The sequence below is a fragment of the Schistocerca gregaria genome, chromosome X, assembly GCF_023897955.1.
Source record: "Schistocerca gregaria isolate iqSchGreg1 chromosome X, iqSchGreg1.2, whole genome shotgun sequence".
Taxonomy (NCBI): Eukaryota; Metazoa; Arthropoda; class Insecta; order Orthoptera; family Acrididae; genus Schistocerca; species Schistocerca gregaria.
The window spans coordinates 530,399,122-530,423,774 of NC_064931.1; the positions used below are offsets into that span (position 1 = coordinate 530,399,122).

General features: G+C 41.6%; 1 protein-coding gene across 1 annotated transcript in view; it reads right to left on the reverse strand.

The window, feature by feature from the left end:
• LOC126298183 (uncharacterized) overlaps positions 1 to 9,057 on the reverse strand; it is a 138,527-nt gene extending 129,470 nt beyond the window's left edge. Inside the window, exons 1-2 of the mRNA XM_049989491.1 lie at positions 8,950 to 9,057; positions 3,595 to 3,802 (exon numbers count right to left, since the gene is read on the reverse strand). Coding sequence (XP_049845448.1) covers positions 3,595 to 3,802; positions 8,950 to 9,057 — 316 coding nt within the window. The remainder of the gene's footprint in view (positions 1 to 3,594; positions 3,803 to 8,949) is intronic.
• Positions 9,058 to 24,653: the final 15,596 nt, after the last annotated feature.

Consider the following 24,653-nt stretch of genomic DNA (forward strand, 5'->3'; position numbering starts at 1 on the left):
GCTGGCCAGGGTAGTTAACTTACACCATCTAGAGCACGTTGGGTGGCACGGGATACATGTGGACGTGCATTGTCCTGTTGGAACAGCAAGTTCCCTTGCCGGTCTAGGAATGGTAGAACGATGGGTTCGATGACGGTTTGGATGTACCGTGCACTATTCAGTGTCCCCTCGACGATCACCAGAGGTGTACGGCCAGTGTAGGAGATCGCTCCCCACACCATGATGCCGGGTGTTGGCCCTGTGTGCCTCGGTCGAATGCAGTCCTGATTGTGGCGCTCACCTGCACGGCGCCAAACACGCATACGACCATCATTGGCACCAAGGCAGAAGTGACTCTCATCGCTGAAGACGACACGTCTCCATTCGTCCCTTCATTCACGCCTGTCGCGACACCATTGGAGGCGGACTGCACGATGTTGGGGCGTAAGCGGAAGACGGCCTAACGGTGTGCGGGACCGTAGCCCAGCTTCATGGAGACGGTTGCGAATGGTCCTCGCCGATACCCCAGGAGCAAAAGTGTCCCTAATTTGCTGGGAAGTGGCGGTGCGGTCCCCTACGGCATTGCGTAGGATCCTACGGTCTTGGCGTGCATCCGTGCGTCGCTGCGGTCCGGTCCCAAGTCGACGGGCACGTGCACCTTCCGCCGACCACTGGCGACAACATCGATGTACTGTGGAGACCTCACGCCCCACGTGTTGAGCAATTCGGCGATACGTCCACCCGGCCTCCCGCATGCCCACTATACGCCCTCGCTCAAAGTCCGTCAACTGCACATACGGTTCACGTCCACGCTGTCGCGGCATGCTACCAGTGTTAAAGACTGCGATGGAGCTCCGTATGCCACGGCAAACTGGCTGACACTGACGGCGGCGGTGCACAAATGCTGCGCAGCTAGCGCCATTCGACGGCCAACACCGCGGTTCCTGGTGTGTCCGCTGTGCCCTGCGTGTGATCATTGCTTGTACAGCCCTCGCAGTGTCCGGAGCAAGTATGGTGGGTCTGACACACCGGTGTCAATGTGTTCTTTTTTCCATTTCCAGGAGTGATATATATCAGTTCATGATATCCAGTATTAGAAATTTACTCTTCCGATGGATACACGTTCAGATCGTAGATCGTCCGCCTTCAAAATTCTGCCATCTCTCTCCCCACATCCACCACTGCTGGCGGCTCACCCCCAACTGCACAACGCTACGCGCTGTTCACATCCAACTCCCCATCACTACAATAGCAAATTTCAACAATACAAACCAGCCACAGACTGCACACAGCACAGTCAGTGATTTTCATATAGAGCGCTACATGGCGTTACCAAAATAACAACCAAAACAGCCTACCTACAGTGAGGCTTGACTTTTCTCGTAACTTGAAAGTGACCTTCTTTTGGTCGGTGGAGGGTAGTTGTAGAGAGCAGTATTTGCTGTTTGTAAGGTTTACATAATGTAATTTACGTGGGCAAAATGCATTGAAAATCAATGAGAGTGCTCTAAGTCACAGTTCACAAATATTTAAAATGATCTCTCCTGAAAATCCAGTTTCAAGTATTTTTGGATGAACAATACCTGATAAAGATAAACAAACTACTGTTTATTAGGTTTTTCCCACAGTAATAAACACACATAGTAATCCAAATCCCACATAGGATTGTTTTAAATCTTTGTTTAATTTCTCATGAAGAATATGTTCCTCCAACAGTAGATCATTTGATGAAAATGGTCGTCACAGTGTCAAACTTCAAGATTTTTGCATCTTGTTTATGGATATGCTTGATAGCATCGTCGTTCAATTTCTTTTGCATCGTGGAGTTGTGCAGGTACGTTTCTAATCTTCTAAGGGCGGAGAAAGAAGTTTTTGCTATACATGTAGAAACTAATATATTAAAGCGATTTTTATCAACTTCATTAACTTTGGAATCAATTCGCTGAGGTGCTTAGTAGAGGAAAAGCTGCGCATTAGGTCTTCTGTACTCCCAACAAAATAATTTTTAGATTTATGCGCATCTGATATCATATTTCTGTGCATAGTTAATCTTTCTGGATCAAAGCTATCCTTATAAAATTCTATTACATATCTACAATCTTTAGTTTTGGAAATAAAAATTGTTTCTATTTCTTTGAAGTGAGTCATAGTAGCTTTAGAAAATCCATCCTCGAAACACTGAATCGCAACATCTCATACCTCAAAATAAATACGCTGGTAATAATCATGTGCGGCTGACAAAATCATAAGATAGAGCATCGTTATCAAGTTTCTGAGAAATCTTCCCGATCTTCAACATCAAATTTTTTGGTCATTTCCAAGCAAGAGCTCCCTCCATACATCATCGAAGCTTCCATCAGTTCGAGATAACTTTATAATATCTCTGTCAATGTCAAAGTTGTCTGTGGCTATTTGAAGCTGTAGAGAGGAATTTACCAGAAAAGCATTCAAAATTTTAACTAGATCTAAAATTTTAAAAAGATTTGTAGTGACAAAGATAAATTCAAAAGAACATAGAAAATTTAAGAAATCTTTAGCTTTAGCATCGGCATTAGATTTATCGAGGTAGGGTTCCTCGAACAACAAAATTAACTGTTGGTAAGTCTGAAATATTTTTCAACGCACTTATTCTGCAGCACAACCTGACAGAACAAAAAGGGCGAAGAGCTACAGTATTAAAAAAGCTAGTACTTTGGGCAGTTTGCAGAGACTCAAATAATGCAAGTCACCTGGGGGACCCGCATACAAAATTAGTCATTTGAAAGATAGTTCCTCATTCTGTCTCATTTTGCATTGCTTCCTGAATTACGGGGTTCAAAGAATGGGCCAAACAGTGAACGTGCCAAACTCACGGCTCAATTTCTTTGGTCTTTGCTTTCAACCAAGAAAAAGCGCCGGTCTGTTTGTTGCTCTGTCGGTAGCAAACGCTCTGCATGACTTGATATCTAGAGAAAAACGAGTGAGAACATCCATTAAAAATGTCGACAGTACTTCAGCTGTAGTGGATTCAGTGTTACACAAACTAAAAACATAATTCATTAATTTGAAAATTTTCTCCACTGACACATCGAAACCAAATCGAAAATGATGTGTTTTGCCATATGTCACTAGTTTAGTCCACAATCATCGAATATTATTGGAAAGATTTTGCAAACTTACGAAACTGTGTAAACTTTATTGCTATGTCATGTGGAAGCCATCTGCACTTTGTACGCCAAAGCTAAGAGGACCAATCATCTTCAGCAACTAACTCTAACAATCCATTATAATTAGCATTTTCATCTGTGTGACCACGGATTGTTAACCCCTGCACAATAAGGTAAAACAGTGAAGATAACATTCTCAGCAGAGCCACTCTTGCATACTTCATTCCTCCCTACTTACCCTTAGACGTTAAACACTGCACGTTCACACCTTTATCAACTGCACTTTTCCGACTATAGCAAGACGTACGATAATTTCACTTTTCATGACAAAAACCATTTCTAACACTTTGTTGCAATAAAAAAATTTGACTTCAATGAATGCCTCCATCGCATCTTCGTCTAGTCCAGTTTTATTTGCTAGGTCCGATAAAGGAACTCGTTTCCTTATAGAAAGAACAAAAGAATTTACCACACTTCTCGTCGTATAATATCCAATCATATTTGTCTTTCCTCTGTTTTTGAAAAGAATGGCCACCACGAACACGACCAGTTTTCTTTGTTTCATTCGATACAGCAGCTGAATCAAAGCCGGCTGCAACAATACCTGCATATTTTGTAGCTGAATCACTTTTCGTCATTGACAAGTGAGCACTGAGTTCATCCATTACAACAAACAACTATAACAAATAAATAAACAAAACAAACTGCAATTGTATATAACTGTAAATGATACTATGCTATGCAATAAAAAATGTAAACTAGAACATGCTGCTGCACAGAGAGCAGTACTAAGCGAGTGAATATATATCAGTGCAAAGCAGGAGGTTAAAATCTAATGCGGCCGATGTCCACTGGGCAGAACGTTTCGAAAATTTCGTGACATTCCGTGAGACAGTAGCGCTGAGCACTTGTTAGTTGTTTCTGGACGACTGAGAAGAGCTAGGCCGTGCTTGCATAGACCAATGCAAGAACGTGATGTCAAATTTTGCATAATTTATAGCATTCAAGTTTTCCCCTTTTTTCATTTTTTATTTATTCTGTTTTATTTTCCTCCCCATTCTATGTGGGGTAAGCACGAGCATCGGAGCATCCACAGAATAGGCGCCCCTGGTCATATTTTTAGGCAATGTATACAGTCAAGACGGCTCATGATGTGACGTAAAAAAAATTTGTGATAATTTTTTGGAGTTATGGTTTATTTTTATATTATTGTGTATGTTGTTGTGGTCTTCAGTCCTGAGACTGGTTTGGTGCAGCTTTCCATGCTAATCTATCCTGTGTAAGCTTCATCTCCCAGTACCTACTGCAACCTACATCCTTCTGAATCTGCTTAGTGTATTCATCTCTGGGACTCCCTCTATTATTTTTACCCTCCACGCTGCCCTCCAATGCTAAATTTGTGATCCCTTGATACCTCAGGACATGTCCTAACAGCCGATCCCTCCTTCTAGTCAAGTTGTGCCACAAACTTTTCTTCTCCCCAATCCTATTCAATACCTCCTCATTAGTTACGTGATCTACCAACCTAATCTTCAACATTCTTCCGTAGCACCACATTTCGAAAGCTTCTATTCTCTTCTTGTCCAAACTATTTATTGTCCATGTTTCACTTCCATACATGGCTACACTCCATACAAATACTTTCAGAAACGACTTCCTGACACTTAAATCTATACTCGATGTTAAAAAATTTCTCTTCTTCAGAAACACTTTCCTTGCCATTGTCAGTCTACATTTTATATCCTCTCTACTTCGACCATCATCAGTTATTTTGCTCCCCAAATAGCAAAACTCCTTTACTACTTTAAGTGTCTCATTTCCTAATCTAATACTCTCAGCATCACCCGACTTCATTCGACTACATTCCATTATCCTCGTCTTGCTTTTGTTGATGTTCATCTTATATCCTCCTTTCAAGACACTGTCCATTCCATTCAACTGCACTTCCAAGTCCTTTGCTGTCTCTGACAGAATTACAATATTATCGGCGAACCTCAAAGTTTTTATTTCTTCTACATGGATTGCAATACCTACTCCGAAGTTTTATTTTGTTTCCTTTACTGCTTGCTCAATATACAGATTGAATAACATCGGGGAGAGGCTACAACATTGTCTCACTCCCTTCCCAACCACTGCTTCCCTTTCATGCCCTCGTCTCTTATAACTGCCATCTGGTTTCTGTACAAATTGTAAATAGCCTTTCGCTCCCTGTATTTTACACCTGCCACCTTTAGAAGAGTATTCCAGTCAACATTGTCAAAAGCTTTCTCTAAGTCCACAAATGCTAGAAACGTAGGTTTGCCTTTCCTTAATCTTTCTTCCAAGATACGTCGTAAGGTCAGTATTGCCTCATGTGTTCCAACATTTCTACTGAATCCAAACTGATCTTCCCCGAGGTCGGCTTCTATCAGTTTTTCCATTCGTCTGTAAAGAATTCGTGTTAGTATTTTGCAGCTGTGACTTATTGAACTGATAGTTCGGTAATTTCCACATCTGTCCACACCTGCTTTCTTTGGGACTGGAATTATTATATTCTTCTTGAAGTCTGGGGGTATTTCGCATGTCTCGTACATCTTGCTCATCAGATGAAAGAGTTTTGTCAGGACTGGCTCTCCCAAGGCCATCAGTAGTTCTAATGGAATGTTGTCTAATCCGGGGGCCTTGTTTCGACTCAGGTCTTTCAGTGCTCTGTCAAACTCTTCACGCAGTATCGTATCTCCCATTTCGTCTTCATCTACATCCTCTTCCATTTCCATAATATTGTCCTCAAGTACATCACCCTTGTATAAACCTTCTATATACTCCTTCCACCTTTCTGATTTTCCCTCTTTTCTTAGAACCGGGTTTCCATCTGAGCTCTTGATATTCATACCAGTGGCTCTCTTTTCTCCAAAGGTCTCTTTAATTTTCCTGTAGGCTGTATCTATCTTACCCCCAGTGAGATAAGCCTCCACATCCTTACATTTGTCCTCTAGCCATGCCTGCTTAGCCATTTTGCACTTCCTGTCGATCTCATTTTTGAGACGTTTGTATTCCTTTTTGCCTGCTTCATTTACTGCATTTTTATATTTTCTCCTTTCATCAATTAAACTCAATATTTCTTCTGTTACCCAAGGATTTCTACTAGCCCTCGTCTTTTTACCTACTTGATGCTCTGCTGCCTTCACTACTTCATCCCTCAGAGCTACCCATTAGTCTTCTACTGTATTTCTTTCCCCCATTCCTGTCAATTGTTCCCTTATGCTCTCCCTGAAACTCTGTACAACCTCTGGTTTTTTCACTTTATCCTGGTCCCATCTCCTTAAATTCCCAGCTTTTTGCAATTCCTTCAGTTTCAATCTACAGTTCATAACCAATAGATTGTGGTCAGAGTCCACATCTGCCCCTGTAAATGTCCTACAATTTAAAACTTGGTTCCAAAATCTCTGTGTAACCATTATATAATCTATCTGATACCTTTTAGTATCTCCGGGATTTTCCCATGTGTACAACCTTCTTTTATCATTCTTGAACCAAGTGTTAGCTATGATTAAGTTATGCTCTGTGCAAAATTCTAACAGACGGCTTCCTCTTTCATTTCTTAGCCCCAATCCATATTCACCTATTATGTTTCCTTCTCTTCCTTTTCCTACTGTCGAATTCCAGTCACCCATGACTATTAAATTTTCGTCTCCCTTCACTACCTGAATAATTTCTTTTATCTCATCATACATTTCTTCAATTTCTTCGTCATCTGCAGAGCTAGTTGGTATATAAACTTGTACTACTGTAGTAGGCATGGGCTTCATGTCTATCTTGGCCACTATAATACGTTCACTATGCTGTTTGTAGTAGCTTACGCGCATTCCTATTCTTTTATTCAATATTAAACCTACTCCTGCACTACCCCTATTTGATTTTGTTTTTATAACTCTGTATTCACCTGACCAGACGTCTTGTTCCTCCTGCCACCGAGTTTCACTAATTCCCACTATACCTAATTTTAACCTATCCATTTCCCTTTTTAAATTTTCTAATCTACCTACCCAATTACGGGATCTGACATTCCACGCTCCGATCCGTAGAATGCCAGTTTTCTTTCTCCTGATAACGACGTCCTCTTGAGTAGTCCCCGCCCGGAGATCCGAATGGGGGACTATTTTACCTCCGGAATATTTTACCCAAGAGGACGCCATTATCATTTAACCATACAGTAAAGCTGCATGCCCTAGGGAAAAATTACGGCTGTAGTTTCCCCTTGCTTACTATGGGTTTGAGGTGTGATTACCATCAATTGGAGGTAGTTCCTCAAGACTGTCTGAAGACAGTATTTTCGTTGCCATGGGGGCACTATAAGCTCAAGAGACGCCATTTGGATTGAAAAGTGTACCTGCCTCATTTCAGAGGTAATTAGATGGTGAGTTGAGAGGTTTGAAACCATGCCAGTGTCTAATTTGCCTAGACGATATCATCGTATTCTCGAAGATATGGAGCAGAATAGACAACTTCAGAAGAAAGTATTTAAGAGACTGAGAACTGCACGTCTGATGTTGAAGACAGGGAAGTACCATTTTGCTTTAGAAGCGGTAAGGTATTTAAGCTATGTAATTAGTAAAGATCGAGTGACGATGCAGATAGAGCACGACCACTCACACAGCTGCTAAGGAAAGATGTGTAATTCCTATGGAGAGAAGAGCGTCAAGGTGTATTTGAAGGATTAAAGGGAATTTTGACATATAGCTCAGTTCTAGTACTTCCAGACTTTCATAAGGAGCTTGAGACACGTCTAATCTTACTATGGGATGTGTTTTAAGGCAGCAGGTTGACGGTGAAGAGCATTCTGTAGACTGTGCATCGAGATAGCTGCAGAAGGAAGGAAGATTGTGTTTAACGTCCCATTGACATCGAGGTCACTAGAGATGGAGCACAAGTGGGGATTATGACAAGGATTGGGAAGGAATCATTCTGGCATTTGCCCAAAGTGATTTAGGGAAATCATGAAAACCTAAATCTGGATGGCCAGATGCAGGTGTGAACCATCGTCCACCTGAATGTGAGTCCAATGTGCTAATTGCTGCACCACCTCAATCGGTCTCAAAGCAGTGGAGGAGAACTATTCAACAACATAGAATGGAATGTTGAGCCTCATTTATGGTGTCACATATTTTATATGTTATCTTAATGGGGAAAAATTTAGGGTAGTGACCAACCAGGCTGCTTTAAAGTGACTATTCGGACTGAAGGACTTGTCTAACAGGCTAATATGATGGACCGTGAGACGTATCTATTTTGACTATAAAGTAGCGCAAAAACTGAGGAAGAGGCAGCGGCGGCGGGGGCGGCGGCGGGGGCGGGGGCGGGGGCAGTGGCGCCGGCGCCAGCTAAGGCTTCCGTGCGGCGACTATGGGCGACCTTGTCGGCGAAGCGTGCCGCGCAGGACCTCGCCTCGATGCTGCACCCACTGTTGTTGCTGCCACTGCTGTTGCTGTTCCACCTCGGCCTCTTCTACTACCCGCTAGATACATGTTGAAACTATAAGACATGTATTCAGTACGAAATTCTTAGTGAAAAAATGTTGTCGTTATCGATTTTGATCCATCGAAATCATCTACATATTTGCTGGTCACACCGGTACTACAAAGATGGAATATATATTTACAATGCTTCCGATGCTGCTGCTGCTGCTGATACGATGATGCAGCAGTTGCTGCTACTGTGTTTGCTTTGCACCACAGCATTAATTTCATCCACGATTTGGTATTGATGGATATGCGCTGAAACAATTAGAAGAAGAAAGGTATTCAGTACTACGAAATTCTCAGTGGAAGGGAAAAGTTACAGTTACCGATTTGAATCTGTACTTAGCAGGTAATTCCTCATCCTGCTCCAATAGTCTCTGTCGTTTGCCGGCACTGGCACTACCGATGGTCGTTGATGCAGGTGAACGCTTCATTTCTTGCCTAAACTGGTAAAATGCACGCAAAAAAGGAAGAAAATGACGATAAACGCGCACGAGCGAGAGCAATACAATAGCTCTCACACTGCAGAGGTTGAGGAAAGAATGCCTCTCACTATTTTCAATGCTCCTGTGGGTGATGACAACATCGAAGAAGTGGACGCTGCTGAAGTCTCTGATCAACGTCGACTGCTAAACAAACGCAAGGGTGGAGGCCCTGACCAGTTTACCAATGAAATGAGGACGACTGGATGTAGAGTGGCCTTTATATACCTTCTGTCCCCTCCATCCACCGCTTCCAGCAGGGAGCCAATAGGAACGCAGCATTCTACCCCACCAGCAGGTGAATGCTGGTCTGAGCGCACTGGACAGGTCGGAGCCAGTGTGACCACACTGGACAAATCTGTGCCGGCCTGCGAGCACAGCTGGTTGTGGAATTTTTGCTTTCGACAAAACCGAACGTAAGATTAATTGTAGGTAATGTTCGCCCCCATTTCGCGATAACTTAACGTTCAGCTTTCTATGTATCTTGGGTTGTCATAATATCTGTCTGACAAACCGGGACATTTCTCTCAAACTGATTAAAAATGGACGTAATTTGGGAAGGAGAAATCGGGGGAAAGAGGGCTACTTCCCTTGAGCTTAAAAAAGTGAAAGATTGGAGCAAATACCGCTTCAGTTGCGAACATCTGCAGCTACACAAAAAAACGGAACTTTGAAAGAGCACTGTGTATTTGTTTCACAGTGTCGGGCGCCAACAATTACTTCAAATTGCTGTTGATTTTGTTATGCTTAACGTCACACTTTTTGCGGATCTAGAAACATTAAACAGTTCGGAGCATAGCGTGAAAGTATAATTCACTGATTTCCAAGACATGATGGTTTTATGTGCATTGCTAATTTCGCTGTTGTTACTAGTTGACATTGTTTGATTGAATTTGGAACAAAGTAACTGTCCATTTCTCTAAGTACTTCCAGAGTGCACGATTGATTTGTGCTTTACGTCAGCTAAATGGTATAATATCTGCTCTTCCCCCATCCGCAATAATTTCGTAACACTTACAAATTACACTTTCTGCTTCATAGGCACGCCTCCCTTGATTTATGAAGAACCATTCGTCTGAATATTTTTATAGGAATGAACTCTTTCTCTTCGGCACTATGAATTCACTTGAAGCAATCAAACACCTTATAATAATTAACTGCGATACGACTCAGAGAAACAGAGAATCACGTTGCTGTAGACATTAAATTGAAGTGACACAAGGGACACTGATGTTGGCCCAACGCTCTGGCATCGTGCATTCGAGTCATAGTGCTTAAAGCAGGGCTCATACTTTGAAATAAGTACATCCCTTTTAAACACGCCAGGTAGCATGTATATATATATAGTAAATGTACAAGTAGTGTAGGAAACATCTAGTAATCAAAAGTGACCGCGTGAAGACGACTCTTAGGCAGTTGCATTTAAATATCCGAGAGCAAATTACACACATTCGTGATTTCACCCGCTCAAACACATTCTGTTTTCCCTGCGAATCCTTAGCCCTCAAGGCTAATTGTCGTAAGAGCTGTAGAATATTTATTGTAATGTATGGCTACAGCCCTGTTCTTGGATAAACAGAGTTGTACAGTCACTATCCTCCTTAATAGCGATAACTAAAACATTACCATGCACTCACTACCACTTCTCAAATTCAGTATTACCATTTCAATATTACCATATTCGCAGATATCCTACACACACTGAATGACGATGGATTCATAGTAATTATTCAGTTACATACAGCTGGTGCGGTGAAAAGGAAAAACAGAAGTCTATTACACTCTTGGAATAAAGCATTCTTTGAATTCAAGCCTATAGGAAGTTTCTACATAACATGGTAATCCTTTTAGAAAATTCAGCTCCCGCACACACATGTTATAGGATCTAAACAGATGTGTACCAGAAACTCGCCGTTCCTCGCTAATGTAACAAACAAAAATCTTTGTAAGACGCTCTAATAGACCCTTTTGTTTTTTTGTAACAAACTCAAGTTTGCCAGCTGCATCACCAGATCCATCTCGCGGTGATCCTCTTCCTGTTCCAAAGTGTTATACAGGTACGATGCTTAGCAACAGAAACTTAAAAATGTGCTTAGACTAGAAGAGTTTTGTTGTTTCTCCATCCATCTGCTTGGCCCCTAAAAATTAACTCCTAATGGACGTACTCTACTATACGTTGCACTCGCAATGATTTCTTAGCCAGGGGAAATTTGTACGATCTGGGTGGTGGTAGGGAGATCTACGGTAGCTGTGCATGGAAAGCACTGACATGAAACCGGACTTGGCTGTCTGAATACATAAAAGACGCCACTGTGTGTTGGCTGGATTTACAAGTATAGGAAATACGTAAAGGTTTCGTGGAAGTGATGAACTCGATAAAATAAAAAAAAAGACTCTAGGGCTTTTTAAAAATGTAATTACATCTTTATTCACGGACAAATATATGATGGCGGGAGGTTTTTTTGCTACTGGGCAGTGTGAAAACGACAGCCAGCTGGTGCGAGTGTGGACGTATTATAATTTTTTATACACCTATTATTGATAGAAATGTTATGCTGCTGCTTGAACGTAAAGGTACTGTGGCTTATGTTCCCATATATCAACAGACGTTTGTGGGAAGCAATCAAAAAGAAATAACGCATGTTTAGTCGTAAGGGAAGGATAGATTTGACGTGGTGAATTGTGATTTCAACGCATAGTGGAGTATATCCGAAAGGAAGCAGTGAGAGATTCATTTTGCAAACATCTGCACAATATAGCAATGCACTGGTTCAACTGGACCTGCTATAGTGTACAGAGAAGACGGCTGTAAAAAATGGGCACACAGAACGTCCCCTCATTGGCACCCCTAAGTGTATCCTCGCGTTTTCCTTGCTGCACTATCGACAGTGATGTTGACTACAGTACACCAACCCGTATCGGTGATGTCTTTCGAACCCTTTCGTCCGCGGGAGTGTTGTTGATTAACACATAGTGCCGGACGCCTGTGCTTTATAACACTTGTTTGAGAGAGTCTTTGCAGGATGCAACACCTTCCGGAAGTGCTGACTGGAAAACGTAAACGTCAAATAATTTCCTAGAACTGAAGAGAATCGAGACACGCAGCTGGTGCGAATGTGGTCATAACGTAATTTTTTCGGTTCCTGTACACGTATAAACGATAAATGCACTGCTTGTCTGAAATATGTAAATGTTGCAGCGTAAAGTTACTGTGGGTTATGTTCCAGCATGTCCACAGAAAACGACTGTGTGTCCTGTCGTGAGGGTAGTATAGATTCAGCACATCAATAGCCGTAAGGATATGAGGCAGATTTTACGTGGAAGATTATGTGCGCTATAGATATTGAGATTCTTTCCAGAACCACAGCCGTCATGAGGAGACTTTTCGAATACATCGATCGGTGTGAGACTGCAGCAGCAATCGTAACATTTAATTGTAGTTACACTGGTAAATATTGCCTGGTTCCCAACATCCTTGTGAGTGTGTAGATGTCCGTAGAAAGCATAGCAGCAAGCAAGCAGGTCAGGGTCGGAAACAGTATCTCATCGGACGCCTTTGTTTTGGGCTGAGGCCTGCCCATCCTTTGTACACCAGTCCGCACAGTCCAAGAAAGCTTTCGGCTAAAGACGATTTGGCTCGCGGCTCCGTTTAGTGGCCCTCAGGACCGCGTGCGTCGCGTGTATACTCCGTGGAAATTTGAGAAGATTCAATATGACGAGTGTTTGCGCTGGGAATATCGATAGCGATCGAACTTCTACCACTCAGGTTCTCCTGGGGTGTGGGCCGTCCTCGGCCGGCAGGTCTGTCTCTGGCTGATACGCGCCTCCGCGGCGGTGGCCATGGGCCACGTTTACGTGGTCGTTTCCCCCGTTGGCGCTGTGCTGGGGCGCTGTGCATGTGGGTGTCCGGAAGCTGAGTACATGGGATGTGAGTGTGGTTTCAACAATCTCAGTCAACAAGCTGTGAATGGATCATATTTCTCAATACATCGCAGCTGTATTTGTTGTTGTTGTTGTTGTTACTATTCTTTCACGCGGTTGACCCTTTCCTCCCTCCTTCTTCGTCCTCATGTAGCTAAGAGAGCCAGTCAACTTAGGAATTCTATAGTACTTTCATAAAAGAAAAGTACACTTAGCAGACCTGAATTGGTCGGGGTTTCTGTAACTGTGACGATACAAATTTATGTTGAAATTTGAAATTCCAACTATCATTTCATAAACCACCGTTTCCAATAGCGAAGTCAAATAAGTATACGTTTGGATTATGTAATGAAGTTTCTCGTCAGAAACATGACACTGTTGTTTATGCAAGCAAACTACAGTGCAGTGTCGATTTTTTCTTTATTTCGAGTAGTTTTAAACTGTGTGAAGCATGCTGTTTAAATGCTATATTAACGATATAATTAATATTTCCCGTGGCATGGCTTTTGAAGCACATCTACAAGATTTGATAGTACGCACCAGATTTAATGACTCCTTAAGCAGTTCGTGAAGTGTACCCCGAACAAAGTGCACAGGAAGGCTGAGGGAGTTTAGAGTCCATTTCGGAATGAAATATCTCATGCTGGTTCCTATGTCATCTGCAAAGCATACTACAGATCTCTCTCTCTCTCTCTCTCTCTCTCTCTCTCTCTCTCTCTCTCTCTCTCTCTGTCTCTCTCTCTCTTTCTCTTTCTTTGTATGCAACGATCCTTCTTTAAAAGTGTATTTCGAGTCATTAAGCTTCTAGTTTGATGACATCGTCAATTTGTGTGTATGACATAGCTACTGCGTCCGCCCTATATACCCGACATCACGATTATGTGACCAGAAATTAATTATTTATTAACGTCAGCAGTATTTCTGGATAAATTCTAAGTCAGGCATTTGCCTTGGATGGAAAACGTCTCGCTTGCGTCGATATTCTGCACGGGATTAGAGGGTAAACGCTGCTTTGTTTGCAGTTGGGTCCGAACACAACCGACGGTGGTGCGAGCCAGTACTGGGTGCGGGGTGGTGGACAGTGCATGCTCCGTGATCGAAAGATTTTTAACGGTGTTATTCTGTGTAATGGGTGTTACACTGTGGTATTCCTTGCGGGACCAGGATAGAAAAAAGCGATTGATTTATTTACTTCCTGTTGTTGTTGTGGTCTTCAGTCCTGAGACTGGTTTGGTGCAGCTCTCCATGCTACTCTATCCTGTGCAAGCTTCTTCATCTCCCAGTACCTACTGCAACCTACATCCTTCTGAATCTGCTTGGTGTATTCATCTCTTGGTCTCCCTCTACGATTTTTACCCTCTACGCTGCCCTCCAATACTAAAATGGTGATCCCTTGATGCCTCAGAACATGTCCTACCAACCAATCCCTTCTTCTAGTCAAGTTGTGCCACAAACTTCTCTTCTCCCCAATCCTATTCAATACCTCCTCATTAGTTACGTGATCTACCAACCTAATCTTCAACATTATTCCGTAGCACCACATTTCGAAAGCTTCTATTCTCTTCTTGTCCAAACTATTTATTGTCCATGTTTCACTTCCATACATGGCTACACTCCATACGAATACTTTCAGAAACGACTTCCTGACACTTAAATCTATACTCGATGTTAAAAAATTTCTCTTCTTGAGAAACGCTTTCCTTGCCATTGCCAGTCTACATTTTATATCCTCTCCACTTCGACCATCATCAGTTATTTTGTTCCCCAAATAGCAAAACTGCTTTACTACTTTAACTGTCTCATTTCCTAATTTAATACCCTCAGCATCACCAGACTTAATTCGACTACATTCCATTATCCTCGTCTTGCTTTTGTTGATGTTCATCTTATATCCTCCTTTCAAGACACTATCCATTCCGTTCAACTGCTCTTCCCAGTCCTTTGCTGCCTCTGACAGAATTACAATGTTATCGGCGAACCTCAAAGTTTTTATTTCTTCTACATGGATTTTAATACCTACTCCGAATTTTTCTTTTCTGTTCTTTCCTTCACTGCTTGCTCAATATACAGATTGAATAACATCGGGGAGAGGCTACAACCCTGTCTCCTCCCTTCCCAACCACTGCTTCCCTTTCATGCCCCTCAACTGTTATAACTGCCATTTGGTTTCTATACAAATTGTAAATAGCCTTTCGCTCCCTGTATTTTACCCCTGCCACCTTCGGAATTTGAAAGAGTGTATTCCAGTCAACATTGTCAAAAGCTTTCTCTAAGTCTACAAATGCTAGAAACGTAGGTATACCTTTCCTTAATCTAGCTTCTAAGATAAGTCGTAGGGTCAGTATTGCCTCACGTCTTCCCATATTTCTACGGAATCCAAATTGATCTTCCCCTAGGTCGGCTTGTATCAGTTTTTCCATTCGTCTGTAAAGAATTCGCGTTAGTATTTTGCAGCTGTGACTTACTAAACTGATAGTTCGGTAATTTTCACACCTGTCAACACCTGCTTTCTTTGGGATTGGAATTACTATATTCTTCTTGAAGTATGAGGGTATTTCGCCTGTCTCATACATCTTGTTCACCAGATGGTAGAGTTTTGTCAGGACTGGCTCTCCCAAGGCCGTCAGTAGTTCTAATGGAATGTTGTCGACTCCCGGGGCCTTGTTTCGACTTAAGTCTTTCAGTGCTCTGTCAAACTCTTCACGCAGTATCATATCTCCCATTTCATCTTCATCTACATCCTCCTCCATTTCCATAATATTGTCCTCAAGTACATCGCCCTTGTATAGACCCCCTATATACTCCTTCCACCTTTCTGCTTTCCCTTCTTTGCTTAGAACAGGATTTCCATCTGAGCTCTTAATATTCATACAAGTGGTTCTCTTTTCTCAAAAGGTCTCTAATATTTTCCTATAGGCAGTATCTATCGTACCCCTAGTGAGATAGGCCTCTACATCCTTACATTAGTCATCTAGCCATCGGTGCTTAACAGTTTTGCATTTCCTGTCGATCTCATTTTTGAGACGTTTGTATTCCTTTTTGCCTGCTTCATTTACTGCATTTTTATATGTTCTCCTTTCATCAATTAAATTCAATATTTCTTCTGTTACCCAAGGTTTTCTACTAGCCCTCGTATTTTTACCTACTTGATCCTCTGCTGCCTTCACTACTTCATCCCTCAAAGCTACCCATTCTTCTTCTACTGTATTTCTTTCCCCCATTCCTGTCAATTGTTCCCTTATGCTCTCCCTGAAACCCTGTACAACCTCTGGTTCTTTCACTTTATCCAGGTCCCATCTCCTTAAATTCCCACCTTTTTGCAGTTTCTTCAGTTTTAATCTACAGTTCATAACCAATAGATTGTGGTCAGAGTCCACATCCGCCCCTGGAAATGTCTTACAATTTAAAACCTGGTTCCTAAATCTCTGTCTTACCATTATATACTCTATCTGAAATCTGTCAGTATCTCCAGGCTCCTTCCGTGTATACAACCTTCTTTTATGATTCTTGAACCAAGTGTTAGCTATGACTAATTTATGCTCTGTGCAAAATTCTACCAGTTTCCACTTTTCCCTTTTCCTACTACCGAATTCCAGTCACCCATGACTATTAAATTTTCGTCTCCCTTCACTACCTGAATAATTTCTTTTATTTCGTCATACATTTCTTTAATTTCTTCGTCATCTGCAGATCTAGTTGGCATATAAACTTGTACTACTGTAGTAGGCGTGGGCTTCGTGTCTATCTTGGCCACAATAATGCGTACACTATGCTGTTTGTAGTAGCTTACCCACATTCCTATTTTTTTATTCATTATTAAACCTACTCCTGTATTCGCCTGACCAAAAGTATTGTTCCTCCTACCACCGAACTTCACTAATTCCCACTATATCTAATTTTAACCTATCCATTTCCCTTTTTAAATTTTCTAACCTACCTGCCCGATTAAGAGATCTGTCATTCCACTCTCCGATACGTAGAATGCCAGTTTTCTTTCTCCTGATAACGACGTCCTCCTGAGTAGTCCCTGCCCAGAGATCCGAATGTGGGACTATTTTACCTCCGGAATATTTTACCCAAGAGGACGCCATCATCATTAACCATACAGTAAAGCTGCATGCCCTCGGGATAAATTACGGCTGTAGTTTCCCGTTGCTTTCAACCGTTCGCAGTACCATCAGAGCGAGGCTGTTTTGGTTAGTGTCACAAGGCCAGATCAGTCAATCATCCAGACTGTTGCCTCTGCAACTACTGAAAAGGCTACTGCCCTTCTTCAGGATACCAAGCATTTGTCTGGCCTCTCAACAGATACCCCTCCATTGTGGTTGCACCTACGGTACGCCTATCTGTATGGTTGAGGCACACAAGCCTCCCCACCAACGGCAAGGTCCATGGTTCATGTGGGGATTTACTTCTTATCGATGTATTTTACAAGACCTGCATCTTCTCAAAGAGCAGAGAATAATGAACAAGAGAGATCCTACCCCACCAAATTGAAATTATTATAAATAAACAATATACCTTCTGGTACGTAATTGAATTTCCTATTATGAGATCCATCCTCTCCAGCACAGAGTTACCAGTTTTGAGGTAAAGGGGGTGGGGGTTGGACAGGAGGGTTGGGTTATTTTCCAGAGGGGGAGGGTTTAATTAGTGGAACAATTAAATTAATTAGTCAACCAAATTGATTTCAGAAGTGTGTTAGTATCGGTCACAGCAGTTCCCAGAGAGATGAGGGAGGAGGAGGGGGAGGGGAGGAGGAGGAGGGAGAGGAGGGTGGGTGGAGGAACATCAGGTTTAGGACCTGTCAATGAAAGGGAAGGATTATCCCCAGGGAGCCATAATCCACTCCCCACTTAGCAGAACAATAGGTTCACGTCGTGTCAATCAAAAGAGAAAAATAGGTTTACATCTGAATCTATGCTTCCCTCTGATGTAGGCGCCCGCAATGCGTCCTGGTGCCCCTGTTGACCACTACTTAGATACTTGTGGCTCTTTAGAGTGTTATCAATAAAACAGGTACCAGTGAGGTGATTCTCCTCGAATTGCCTGCACCACACTCTGACAGACAAAGATCGTTGTTTAACCACTTCTTTCGGCTAGAGTGGATTTTCGAATCACGAGTAGCGTATATTGTGAAGACTGAATTGCCCATAGTTGTATATGATGCTTTATCCATAAACAAAATACTGTTTAGAAACACCAGACCTTTTTGCAGTTTTCGTAGTCACCATTAGGAAAATTGTAACGGCTTTTGAAAATCACTGCTGTGAAGCTGTTGACGGAGCGATATGTGAAAAGAATGAAATGCACTGGAATGTACGAGGGTCGGTCAAAAAGTAATGCCTCCCATTTTTTTTCTACTTAAAAAAATTAAGTTAAGTGTAAAAATATGAATTTGGCGCCATTCCTCAAACCTTCTTCTGCAATCCACTGCAGTAGTAACTTTCTGTGTCAACAGGTGGCAGCACAGCAGAAGTTTGTAAGATGGCCGACATCGATGATCGTTTGAGACAGCGTTGTGTGATTAAATTCTTGAATGCAGAAGGTGAAACGCCCATACGCATTCATGAAAGACTGAAGAAGGTGTATGGTGTTGTGACAGTGGATGTCAGCACTGTTAGACGATGGGTTCGTCGTTGTAAGGAAGCTGAAGGGCAAACACCGTTGACTGACGAAAAGCGGAGCGGCAGGCCGGTGAGTGCAGTGACTCCACACAACATTCAGCAAGTTGATGACATCATTCGTGGTGACCGTCGGGTGACTGCAGATGAAGTGTGTCACATTATTTCTCTTAGTAAAGGCAGTGTGATCACGATTATTAAACAATTGGGGTACTCAAAAGTTTGTGCACGGTGGGTTCCAAGAATGTTAACCGATCAGAATAAAGAGGCAAGGAAAACAATAGCCTCCCAACACTTGCAGCGCTTCCGTTTGGAGGGAGATGAGTTTCTGAAAAAAATTGTGACCGGGGACGAAACATGGGTGCATTTTTTTTGAACCCGAATCAAAGAGGCAGTCAATGGAGTGGCGTCACACAAGGTCGCCGAGGAAGAAAAAATTCAAAACTGTGCGATCGGCAGGGAAAGTTATGGCAACAGTTTTCTGGGATACAGAGGGTGTGATTCTGGTTGATTTTTTGGAGCAGGGATGCACAATAAATTCTGTTCAATACGTCACAACCCTCAAAAAACTTAAAGCACGTCTTCAGCGAGTTCGCCCAACAAAATCAATGGCAGATGTTGTTCTTTTGCATGACAATGCAAGACCACACACCAGTCGTCACACCTCTCACGAGATTGTCAAAATTGGATGGGAAGTTTTGCCTCATCCCCCATACAGCCCTGACCTGGCACCATCAGACTTCCATCTGTTCGGGCCACTAAAAGAAGCTCATCGTGGCATTCATTTTGAAGATGAGGAGGCCGTCAAAACATCCGTGCGTCAATGGCTTAGGAAGCAGAAATGTGATTTTTACCGTGCTGGGATACATGCCCTTGTTCAAAGATGGACCAAAACTGTAGAGATGGGCGGAGATTACATTGAAAAATGACAAAATGATCCTCAATGTTGTGGTTTTCAACCTATGTAATTGCAGTTAAATTTCCTGACAATTAAACGTAGAAAAAAAAAATAGGAGGCATTACTTTTTGACTAACCCTCGTAGTATTAGCAGAACTCTCGTTTGGCTCACCCCACTAGGACCGTAAAGCTTCCTCTCAGTGACATATGGATTTTGTGTTATCGGCGCTAAAATATTAGCTGCAATTATTGCATCAGCGGCCGTTCTTTTCCGCTGTTGTATTTTAATCTTCGCACATCCAGAGTCTTAAAATTTATATATAATGTGACAACGACAGATCGTGAGGACCTTTCGGTATACAATCACACCACTGCTCTAGGTTTTGTGACATTCGCCATAAACGAAAACCGTATTGATTTTTGCGTCTGCCGCTTGCATTGTGAAAGTCTGAATAGCTTCTAGAGCAAGTTCTGTGATCCCTAAAACAGTAGAACACAGACTGGCGGCGATGAAGCGTAGAGTACAGATAACACAAGAACCGTATCAAAATTGCGTGTTTGCGTGCATTTAGTACACCAGCGTGAGACTTTTGTGGAACCACTTCTCCCAATGGGGGACTGTACTTTCCGGCGATCTTATGTTGTTACTTTTTGATTAAGTTTCACACATGTTGCATCATTGAAGTACACATCGAAGGCTTTTTCCAATTCCACAGAAAAAAGTATAAGATGGTGGAAATAATTCCAAATTATTCGCTCAATGTGAATTTCGTGACAGCAACTTTAGTGGGTATAAATGTATTACCCAATTATGATATGAAGATTTGTGCTGGACTGGGACACGAACCCTGATTTCCCGCTTAACCACTTTGGCTATCCGTGCACACTTTCAGACGCGACCCAGACCTCCATATGTCACAGTCCACGTCCTTATATCATAACCTCATGTACGTCTCTCCCTTAGTCTCCAGCGTAAAACTTAAATTTTTTTTCGAAAAAAATTAAATGCCTAATTCACGTCTTTGGCGTGTTTACTTGTAGATCCTAAAACGGTTTGGCTGTATTTAAATTACGTATACTTCTAAGACATATTTGAAGTATGGACTGACCGAGGGTCCCTGCCATACTGGCTGCTACCAACGTGGGCATTTGGTCCAAGTGCCCCAAAGGAAAAGAAAATGAAGCTTTTGTGTCTTGTAGAAGTCGTTTCTTATTCAAGTATGGGACGTTTGATGACTCAAGAAGCAGGGTTTATTATCTCCCAAGAAGAAGATCTCCTTATCTGGAGATCAGCGATGCATCAAATAGTCCATAAGAGCTACCCGAAGAAGGAAATATTCAAGAAAAAGCTACCTCATCTTGTCATTACGGTAGAAGTAGCCTTACAGGAAAAGGGAAAGGAAATATATGGTGCTGGTGAATTTTAGTGCGTATATCTCTTGTGCTAGCATTCATTTTTTAATAAAATTTTAACATCCATTTTCCCGTAAGTTTGTTTTCCTAAGTCCGATGCCAACTTCTTTTTATCCAAAATATCATCCAATCTCAAGTAGACTTCTGCAGGAAATAATCCTGAGGAATTTGAATACTTCTGCGCATTAATAGTATCGAAAGAGTAGTTTGCCTATTTTATTATCACGTTTATGCACACATAATTAAAGAAAATTTAAGAGGACGAAGTCTTCCACAACGGCAGTATTGTACAAAACATTCTCGGACTTCTTGCCGTGTCAGTTCAGGGTAAAACCTCGAGCTTTCGCCGATTACCTCCATCGTCTTCGTCAGTAGCAACTGACTGTCAAAACTGCTGCTTTGGTGGCATTATATAGCCCACAGATGGCTTGTAATTGGTTTTTCGGCCATAGATACTAGAAGACTGGGCATTATTTCATTTTCGTGGCTTAGACATCTCACGACTGAAACCATGTGACTACTGGCCAAACATGTTGTTTCGTGTTGTCCTTACGAGTGTTCCGAGAGCTTTGTCCTTCGTAGCGGAATTACATTTGATGTGCAAGAATTGTTATGCAAATGAAAATTGGTTTATTGGAAACTGCTGAATTGAAGCTAATATAGCCGGCCGGTGTGATCGAGTGGTTCTAGGCGCTTCAGTCTGAAACCGCGCGACCGCTACAGTCGCAGGTTCGAACCCTGGCTCGGGCATGGATGTGTGTGATGTCCTTAGTTTAGTTAGGTCTAAGTAGTTCTAAGTTCTAGGGGACTGATGGCCTCAGATGTCAAGTCCCATAGTGCTCAGAGTTATTTGAACCATTTTTTAAGTTAATATAATTTTCACGTACATAATTGCGCTGGTATGTAAATTATTGGTTGTAACTAAAACGTGTGATATCAGATGCACATTACATTTTGGAATGTGTATTTGAATATTTAGTCATGAACCTACATAAAATTCCTTCTTTTTCGTAACAATAGATTCCATAAAGGCGAAGGGAAAAGGCATCTATGGATACAGGTGCTGAAACTTTGGTCAACTATCCACTCGCACTATTGCTAAACATACTTTCAGGGAAAGCGTTTTGACAGGGCCAAAACTGGAAGTAGTTGTCTTCGCAGTAATGCTATTCCAGCACTATTCTATTTTCCTGAGCACATTAAGGCGAAAACACCTAGGCCCCATAAATCACCTAGAATATGGTCACTAGATGAAACCTCGATAGATATTTCTCTGTCCAATACTTGTAAGTCTGAAATTGTGTTAGAACGTGTATTTTAATAAAGGTCTGTTAAAATAATACTGAAGACTATGTAGCACATTTCGTTGCGTGTAACATGCTTTTGGACAGATGTAGAAAATAACTTTCGTATAATACATGATTTCCTTTCCTAAATAAGTGTAGTGGAAAATCTTATTTGTTTTCAGCGATTGAAGCTAACGGCCAGAGAAACAAAAGGTTTTCGGTACATTGGGGACTTTTTAGAATGTGATTTGGCTGCTCCTGGTATAGCCGAAAAAGTAGTAAATGTAACTAAAAGGCAGCTGACAGTTAAATGAAGAAAGTTAAGCAATTTGAAGCGTTCATCTCGCAAGATGAAGAAAAAAGTTTATCTCTTAAGTCTTCGACAAGCGATCTTGATAAGAATGACATTATAACTGAATCTATTTCTGATTTATTCAGGGTAATGTTTACAATGCCTCTAATATCTTGATTCAGTCTGCAGACTAATGTTCGTATGTCCAAACAATTGTGGCTTATTGCTTTCAGATGCTGCCACCTAGTACATCTAAACTGTTACAGCGTCTCAGAAGAGAACATGTAAAAGAAAAGTATCCACAGACACTTCGGACCTTTGGTTTAACACCGGACTTCTACAGTAGGAAAGCATATAACTACGTTCGAAAAAATTTCAGTACATCTCTGCCACACTCACGGACAATTAGGCGATACAGTGTTGTTGATGTGATCCAAGATTTAGTAAAAAGTCATCAATAGCACTTAGGATAAAAGGTGAGGAACTCCTAGGCGAAGACAAGAAACTGCTTCTTGCTATGTCCTTTGATGAAATTGCAATGAGGAAACAAACGGAATTTCGTGGAAATAAGTTCGTTGGATATATGGATTATGGAATAAAACTTGATAATGACAATCTGCTTCTTGCAAATGAAGCACTGACATTCATGCTGACAGCTGTGACTAGCTCATGAAAAATTCCATGTGGGTACTTTTTAGTTAATAGTTTAGGTCCTGTTGAGAAATCCAACCTAATGAATGAGGCTTTTAAGTTTACATCTGTTATTAATATAGAGGTAATATCTGTGGTTTTTGATGCCTCTCATGCCAACACTTCTATGGTAGATAAACTAGGTGCGTCTAGAATGACATATTTTTAAACACCCATTGTGTGGTGATGAAATTAGTATTTTTCTGGAATGAGATTTTCACTCTGCAGCGGAGTGTGCGCTGATATGAAACTTCCTGGCAGATTAAAACTGTGTACCCGACCGAGACTCGAACTCGGGACCTTTGCCTTTCACGGGCAAGTGCTCTACCAACTGAACTACCGAAGCACGACTCACGCCCGGTACTCACAGCTTTACTTCTGCCAGTTAGTATTTTTCTGGATCCATGTCAGATGTTCAGTTTGGTTCGTAATACCTTAGCTGCTAAGGTTATCATTTTGGATGGCTACAGAAAGCCAATAAAATGGGATTAAATATAAAATTACATGAGCTGCAAAAATTGGAGACACTTCTGATTGCCACAAATGTAAGGAACAACATATTGAGTGTTATCGCCACAAAATGAATGTTAGGATTGCTATATACACCTTGAATGATAGCGTTGCTAGTGCCCTAGAAGTTATAGATACAGATTTATACCTAGAAGACTTTGTGACGAGTAATGATATTACAGTGAAATGATAACATTTTAACACCACTTTATCGTAATGATACACTTTATTCACTTCGCGATCACAAACATAACAATACAGAACAAAACTAGACATAAAGTGAGTCCTAGGATCATCATGAAGAGAGATCACACAAATCGATGTATCGAATTGCCTCAACTCTAAAGGGTGTGAACCAATAATGAGAGTTATGAGTATAATTAACAATCCTTTTGATCGTTTTCTTAATAGTAGATATCTGTTAGATAAAGGCTGTAAATCTCTTGTGCCAATGCAGATAGCTGTTAATATTTTGCCATTCCTCGATGAGGTGGAAAATATATATGGGAGCTAAGATTTGATGCAAGCGGACCCTCTATTTCGTATACAAACTGAAAGACTGGTTACCTAGGCTTTATTACTTCAATAAATAATATAAGAAAGTAATAAGTTTCACTGATTAGCATTCTGCTTACCATTAAGCTATTATAAGACCACATTGAAACATTTTTGTTATTCAGTCAGAAGGTAAAGTGGTGATAACAACAACCCCACTGCAGATCAATTTAAAGCTGCCTTCATAAGATTGCTTACACATCAGCAGGTAACAGCGTCAGACTTTGGAACTAGTCTGAATACTGGAGATTGTCCCATACTCAGTGTATCTGCTGGCCTGGGTGCAATGCACACCAACACATTTGTATCATGTATTGATTTTAATGCTACAGACTCAGATGTTGACTCAGTATGCCATG